An 8,290-nucleotide genomic window follows, 5' to 3' on the forward strand; every position below is an offset into this window, starting at 1 on the left:
TTGTATTATCTTCCCCATATTGCTTCAGAAGGAGTCTGGACTTATTTCCGTAGGGATGTACTCCAGGGTGAAGCTATACGGTTAATTTTTGTATTTTGTAAATCTCTGGGTTTCCAAATGACCCGAGACACTTTTATGAATCATAGAACTATGCATAGATTAGGTTGTAAGTAGTTTCCTTCTTGTCCGGGCCTCTCTTATATTTATCATATTTTTTCATCTGCCTTGGTTGTTTATTGGTTTGCCACACTACAATCCGGACATGTCGTCTTCTGCATACAGTGATGCATTGAAAGGTCTTGGTAAGGCTTTCAAGTTGCCCAAGAAGACTGCTGATGGTGGGTCCGGATCTAACGCCTCTGTGGAGGAGGGATCCCAGAGTAATGCGGTTCCGATACCAGAACCTAAAGTTGATGTGAATCATCCTGGTCCGGAGCTAGATGCTGAGGTTGAAATGGGAGATGAGTTTGCTAATCTTGAGGACCTTGGTCCTATAGGCGAGGCTCCGGGTGGTGATTCTGGGAGAAGGAGGAAGAGGCTTCGCACCCTTGGAAGTAAGCCTCCCCGGGCCGAAAATTTTGAAGCCGGTTCTGGGTCCGGGGCTGGTAAAGGAAAGACTGTTGATGAAGAGAGTCCGGATACCAGTTGTTTGGGGCTGGAGGAGAAAGTTGCTCGTTTCATGGCTGGGATTCCTACTCAAGCTGATTGTTAGGAGTTGTCCCACATCGTTTGTGGGAGGGGCAGTTTGCTAGAATATAAGCAGCCAGATAACTCCAATTATTATGAGGCCTTTTGGGAGGTGCCCAAAAACAAATCCGTGCGGGCTCGGCCCAAAGCGGACAATATCATACTAATGTGGAGTTAGGCTTGCTCAGAAAGCCCAACAAATGGTATCAGAGCTATAGTTATAACGGTCTGTAACAATCTCAGATGACTTCAGAAGTGACCTAGGAAGAGGCAGATGGGCTTGCCCCAGAATGGGCTCAAGTAAAAGGCAGGTGGATCTTCTAATTTGGGCCTAGAGGGAGCAGATAGCCAGATGGACTTCCAGTATGGGTCAAGGGGGAGCCAGATCACACAATCAGGAGGCAGAATCGGCAGGTGTCGGGCCCGATGTGTGAAGGGGGAGATTATTAGGAGTTGTCCCACATCGTTTGTGGGAGGGGCAGTTTGCTAGAATATAAGCAGCCAGATAATTCCAATTAGTATGAGGCCTTTTGGGAGGTGCCCAAAAACAAACCCGTGCGGGCTCGGCCCAAAGTTAGGCATGCTCAGCAAAGCCCAACATAGATAAAATTATTATGCACAATAAAATTGTTTCACAATCATAGTGCTTTGGTTGTTAGCTAGTATATTATAAAATCAAGACAAATGTAAAATCCTTAACAATTTAAGTATTAAATAGAAAAATTAGATAATATTATTATGCACAATAAAATTGTTTCACAATCATAGTGCTTTGGTTGTTACCTAGTATATTATAAAATCAAGACAAATGTAAAATTCTTAACAATTTAAGTATTAAATAGAAAAATAATAAGTTACCCTAGTATATTATAGCGCTTAGGGGTTAATCTTCTTTTTCATTGGGCTAAGCCCGACAAGAACATAAGTTTATCTATTTCAAAGAAAAAAAGTCCCCAAAGTAGTCCACTTCTATTTATTTTCCACATTTTTTTACGTATGCTATTGCAAAAATGAATTTTTGAAATAAAATTTCTAATGTTAAATTTGTAAGTACTAAAATATTTCATTAAAATTTTTGCAAATATCATAATTATTTCGATTTGCACATATATCAATAGGTAAAAGAGTTTACAATATTTTTTTAATAAACAAATTTTCAATTAAAAATCAAATACATGCGAGTTCTGACCCATTACATTTGTAATCAATAGCTTCTACTTTATCCTTATTGACTATGCTATTATTTAATAAACACTTATCGTCATAAAATAATATTTTTAATTTATCATTATTATATATTTTTTAGTATCCTCCAATATATCAGTAGTTCTAGTTCTAATTTTTAACAATCGATTTAATTTATTATAAATGACAATACTTGACAAACACTACATATAAATAACAATATAATGTAAATTAATGTGTTTCAAATTCAAAACACGAAAAATACATACAGAAGGTCATATTTTTAGTAACAACTTTTAGTAGAGATAAATATTATACCAAGATCATATCTTTAATAGTAACTTTAAGATGGTTTTAATTAGAGTAGCAACTTTAACATTGACGTTTAACTTTAATATTATTCTTTTATCATATTGGTCATGTGTTAATTAAGTAAATTAACAGATCAAAGCTTGACTTATTTAAAAAATGTGTTGATGGCAAATATATAAACGTCTATTTTATTTTATTAATTTTACAGGTTCATATAATTAGACACGTCGTATTTAAAAAAAAGTTTTCAAGTTCCTCCATATTTTTTCTTACTTTGCATTTGGAGCACTTGAGGAGTTGGGAGATTGATCCAACTTTTTTTCATTCTTTATTTTATCTCTAAATTATGCTCCTTCCTCTCTGTTTAGGACGGACTCAAGTTCAAATTATCTCACTCCCATTTATTTAATTTAAATATTTATTATTGATGTTGATATTAGTATTACTTATATTTGTTGTTAATCGTATCTACCAATTTAAGATTTTTAGTACGACTAAGTGTTAATCATTACGCAAGAAACAAAAAACTTTTTTGTGGCTCATTTGATCCCCAAATTTTAAATAAATGATGAGTCATAACACCCGGAGATTTTTGACTAGGAACGTATATGTATTTTTAATCCCATTACTTAAATAGCAAAAAGTCACACATACCACTTTAAGGTGCATTCGTAAATAAGGTTTATAATTTTCACGAGGCGATTATAATTTTTTATGATTTTTAGAAAATGAAGTACAATTTAATGAAAATATAATCAGATTAATTAAGTTAATATTTTTATTCATTAAAATTACGATTGTTGAATAGATCCTTTACTGTGAAATCTGTATGCTAAATTATAAGAAATAAAGGTGATTCTTATTTATCCAAACATATTCAAATATAAATTAGAACTACAATTTTATATAACTTCACAGAGGAAAATAAACAATAAAATAAAAATTAACTTCTACAACAAAGAAACAAATTTAAAATATTCATTGAAAATTTCCCAATAAAATATTTTTTAAAAAAATTATAAAATAGCCCGCGCGTTCTTGTCCTCCAACTATGACGGATGGCATCATGGATGGGAGGCCGCCGAATTTTTATCAATTACCAGAAATCCATATGCGCGGGCTAAATTAGTACGTGAAGCTTGTGGATACACGAAGCTCTTCATGGTATCCTCCATAAATACTTGATATCCCTTACTTGGAAAGGGGTTTGAATAACTTGAATAAAAGGAGACAAAAGATGCCGAGTCAATTTACTTCTATGAATTATTATTCACTTATCGCTCATTATAATTACCGGATTAATATTTAACAAATAAAAAACTCATCAATAGTATCCATTTAAGATGTGATTAAAGTACGCATTCAAGTTGTGTGAAGATTATGCATTCTAACTTTTATTTTAGAAGTGTCGATAAAGATGTGATTAAAGGACGCATTCGAGTTATGTGAATATTATGCATTCTAACTTCCATTCTAAAAATGGTGATGAATTATTCGAGAAATGATCATTCAAAATGTGTCTAAAGTTTAAGCCAAGGACCATTAGAGATGATCATGTAGGAATACTATTCCAAATAAATTCTTCATATAAATCAACACTTTTGCAAGAAAAAACAATATCATACGCATAATTTGGCGGTAGGTGAAAATAAATATAATTTGAATGATCAAAATTTCACATGTCCAACAATTATCTAAATTTTAATAGAATGAACATATGGGATAAAATTGATATGAAAAATGCTAGAGGTCCCAAATTGGTCACCAAATCATACAAGCTCAAGCCATAGGTACGACCATACGAGGGATTGTCTATACAACATTAGTACACATTATAAAACAAGAGTACGATGATTATTCCAAATTCACATTAGTTTCCTGATTATTTAGAAATTCCAAATGTAGAATACAAAACCAGGAATTACTATTACATACAGAGGTTTGAAGAACAGAAGCTCCCTTAACATAGAGGAAAACCAAACATCATGATCACGAGGAACTTTATTAGTTATAAGAGGGTAAGAGCCATAGGTTAATTGACAGTTCACCGGTAAATGTGATAGTTGGGACTATACATGCAGCTTTCAGCAAACTTGACAAGATCTTCTGGTCGAGGAAGATGTGTTGCCAAGCCTGTGAGACATCAAATTTGTTATGTTTTAGGATGGCAAATAGATGGACAATAGATAAAGCTATAATACAAAAGATACTAACCAAGATCATATGCTTTAGCAGCAACTTTAGCTGCAATGTTAGCGGATATTGTTCTGATATTAGAAAATGGCGGGAATGTCATTCCCTTATCATAGTGTTCCTGTGTTACTTGACAGGCCAAAGCTTCAGCTGTTTAAAAAAAATCACAGATAATAAGCTTTTATGTCACTCAGCTGACATAGCATGCATCTAGTAAACAAAATGTCAATTATGGTTTATACTTGGCAACTCATAGTTCAGTAGTCAGCACTATTAATAGGAAGAATTATGGTATATTTAGAACATGTAATTCCATGGTTCTATAAATGGAGTGTCAGTACTTACAAGCTGCAAGAAGCATTTCATCGTGCATGCGGATTGCACCAGACATAACCAAACCAAGTCCAAGTCCAGGAAAGATATATGCGTTATTTGCCTTTAAAACAAAGAGAACCCAAACATCTCAGTCCTTTATGCTTATATAATTTGTCCTAACTAATACTGATATAAAATGTACAAGATAAATTTATAGAACCTGGCCAGGAATGTAAAGTTGGTTATTGTATTTCACAGGGTCAAATGGACTTCCACTGGCAAACACTGCGCGGCCCTGTAATAAGGAATAAAGGTTTTGTTGGTTCAATGAGTTTCTTTGAAGTAAATAACATCAACTAATGTTGGATACATATCAATATATCATGGAGGGAAGAAAAACATCTTTTGTTTACCTCAGACCAGTTATAAGCTTCTTCAGCAGTGCACTCAGCTTGAGAGGTTGGGTTTGAGAGAGCCATAATAAGAGGTTTCTGCATTTCATCGGCTCATGAACTTACATACTTGTATAAAAAAATATGTTATATTGAGATACATGCCAAGGGGTAGGGGGAGAAAGGACCTTATTGAAAGAAGCCATAGCCTCTACAACTTCTTTAGTGAATGTCTTCCCCTGTCCTGATGTTCCAATCAAGACTGTTGGCTTAATAGCCTACAGTAACTCGAAACCAAATTAGAGATCAGAAATCAAACAAGGGACCAGGACGAGCTTGTCTTTCAAAAACATTAAAAAGAAATATCCAATACTACTAAATACTGTCCAATCGAAATACAGAAGACGAGAACAGTACACCAGACCTTGACAGCATCAATTAGGGTTGTGCAAGGTTCATGTTCATGAGCCCATGGTTTCTTGAAATGTTGAAGGGATTCTTTGCGATGGCTAACTATTAATCCCTGAAAGAGCATCCATACAACTGGACTCAGATACACATGCTATGTGCACAAAAGTGAACACGACTACCCACTCATACTCCAACATGTAACATGCATTATTAGGAAGACAATCTTTGATGACTGACTGCAGTGAATACTACGAGTCTACTGTGTACAAGAACAGTTGAATTGTTATTTCCCTACCTTCGAGTCCACGAGCCAGATCTTCTTACGTGTCTCTTCCAAAGGAATTTTTGTCTACAAGAATTTATCGAAATAAACAATGTTAAGAAATTTAATCAAACTCCAATATCAAATATGTAGACATGGATAGTAAAAGGTTAGTACCTGCTTCGACATCTCACGCGCTATAAGTTCAGCTATACCAGTTCCTGCCTGAAATTCACAAAAAGAAGAACATAAGATTAAAATTTTAATATGGTATTAAACTATCTTGGAATCACAATTAGTACTTCTACATGAATATCATCTGAAAAGTGGTGACTTAAATAGTTAATGATTGAAGGGAAAACTTTATGGCAGAATGCCTTCCTCAGATCCATAAGGTGACAAGTCTCAATTTCAATGTTATAATTGTAATAAATTTGGTCACTTCAGTTATGAGTGTAGAGCACCAAAGGTGGAAGAAAGAAGTCATTTTGCAGCAGCAAAAGAAGACAAAGATGTTGGCACTGTTATGTTCCTCACTTACAAAGGAGACGAGGAAAGCAAGAAAAATGTTTGGTATCTTGACTCAGGGGCCAGTAATCACATGACTGGTCATAAGGAATTATTCACGGAGATAGACGACACCATCAGCGGAGAAGTTACTTTTGGTGACTGTTCAAAGATTCCGGTGAAAGGAAAAGGTACCATCACGATCATGTCAAAGAAAGGTGAAAAGAAATATATAAATGATGTTTATTATATTCCTGTATTGAAAAATAATATTATCAGTCTTGGCCAGCTTGTGGAGAAAGGATATAATATACAGATGCAGGAGAATTCCCTCATTATAAGAAATCAAGCTCGAGAATTGATTACAAATGTGGAGATGTCAAAAAATCGTTTGTTTACGCTTGATATGCAAACAAAAGTGCAGAAGTGCTTGAAATTGGTCATTAAAAATGACTCGTGGTTATGGCATTTAAGATTTGGTCATCTTGGATTTTCTGGCTTGAAATTATTGTCAAATACAAAAATGGTGGACGGTTTGCCAAAAATCAACGAGCCAGAAAATTTGTGTGAAGCATGTATCAAAGGGAAGCAACATCGACAAATTTTTCCTGTTGGAAAATCATGGAGAGCCAGGAGGCCATTGGAGATTGTTCACACAGATATTGCTGGTCCATTTGATATCTCATCACTTGGAGGTAATAGGTATTACTTAACTTTTATTGATGATTTTAGCAGGAAAAGTTGGGTGTATATCATCAAAGAAAAGTCGGAGGCTCTTGATAAATTCAAGGAGTTCAAAGCACTGACAGAAAAGCAAAGTGGTCATTATTTGAAGGTACTCAGATCAGACAGAGGAGGCGAGTATACTTCTAATCTGTTCAGAAGCTTTTGTAGAGCACATGGAATCAATCATCAGTTGACAACAGCCTATACTTTTCAACAAAATGGCGTTGCAGAAAGAAAGAATTGCACTATTCTTGACATGGCAAGGGGCATGGTGAAAGCAAAGCACTTTCCGAGAACTTTTTGGGCCAAAGCCGTTCTATGTGCAGTTTATTTGTTGAATCGTTGTCCAACAAAAAGTGTCAGAAATAAAACTCCAAATGAAGCATGGAACCGGAGCAAACCATCAGTTGGACATCTCAGAATTTTTGGGTGTATTGCTTATGCCCGCGTTCCTGATCAGAAAAGGAAGAAGCTGGATGATAAAGGCGAGAAATGCATCTTTACCGGATATGACAAAAGAAGCAAGGCGTACAGACTCTACAATCCCCTAACGAAGAAATTAATCATTTCTCGAGATGTTGAGTTTGATGAATCAGATTACTGGAGATGGAGCGAGGATGAAAGAAAAGTTGCTGGTTTATTTTTCAATGGTGATGACGATGACGGTGATAACCAAAATATTGAAGATGACGGAGACGATGATCAAACTCCTCCACCAAGTCTAAATCAACAAACTCCTGGATCGACACCATCCACGGGAGGAAGCAGTTCAGAGGGAGCACCACGAAAGATGCGGAGTTTGGATAATATCTACGAAGCTACAAGTCCGATACAAATATCCTTTGATTATTCCTTATTTTGCTTAATGGATGAATGTGATCCAATTACATTTGAAGAAGCTTCTGAAGAAAGCAAATGGAACAAAGCCATGGATGAAGAAATTGGCGTAATCAAGAAGAATGATACATGGGAGCTCACAGATCTTCCAGAAGGACACAAAGCAATTGGTGTCAAGTGGGTCTATAAAACCAAGACGAATCAAGATGGAGAAGTGGAGAAATACAAGGCGAGGTTGGTGGCTAAAGGCTACAGGCAGAGATATGGCATTGACTATGACGAGGTATTCGCTCCAGTTGCAAGAGTTGATACCATACGACTTCTGACAGTAATTGCAGCTCAGAACCAGTGGAAGATTTTTCAGATGGGCGTGAAGTCAGCATTCCTAAACGGTTATCTTGAAGAAGAAGTCTATATTGAGCAGCCTTCCGGATATGTTCAAAAAGGCCGGGAAAACAAAGTC

The 8,290-nt window shown here is 35.6% G+C and overlaps 1 protein-coding gene across 1 annotated transcript; it reads right to left on the bottom strand.

The window, feature by feature from the left end:
* Positions 1 to 3,894: 3,894 nt before the first annotated feature.
* Positions 3,895 to 5,995, bottom strand: LOC141676843 (NADP-dependent malic enzyme-like). The gene is made up of 9 exons (XM_074482561.1): positions 5,935 to 5,995; positions 5,791 to 5,844; positions 5,509 to 5,607; positions 5,273 to 5,362; positions 5,106 to 5,183; positions 4,913 to 4,987; positions 4,723 to 4,813; positions 4,399 to 4,527; positions 3,895 to 4,317 (listed from the first exon to the last, which is right to left on the bottom strand). The coding sequence occupies exons 1-9, from the start codon at positions 5,944 to 5,946 to the stop codon at positions 4,229 to 4,231; spliced, it is 717 nt and encodes a 238-aa protein (XP_074338662.1). The 5' UTR covers positions 5,947 to 5,995; the 3' UTR covers positions 3,895 to 4,228.
* Between the last annotated feature and the right edge of the window lie 2,295 nt (positions 5,996 to 8,290).

This window comes from Apium graveolens, chromosome 8 (assembly GCF_009905375.1).
Source record: "Apium graveolens cultivar Ventura chromosome 8, ASM990537v1, whole genome shotgun sequence".
Classification (NCBI taxonomy): Eukaryota; Viridiplantae; Streptophyta; class Magnoliopsida; order Apiales; family Apiaceae; genus Apium; species Apium graveolens.

Bases quoted from the DNA above. Each gene is read 5' to 3' on its own strand.
- LOC141676843 (XM_074482561.1), bottom strand. The intron at 5,184-5,272 runs GTCCTTTCTCCC...GATGAAATGCAG, and splicing joins CTATGGCTTCTTTCAATAAG to AAACCTCTTATTATGGCTCT. The intron at 4,528-4,722 runs GTAAGTACTGAC...TTTTTTAAACAG, and splicing joins TGAAATGCTTCTTGCAGCTT to CTGAAGCTTTGGCCTGTCAA.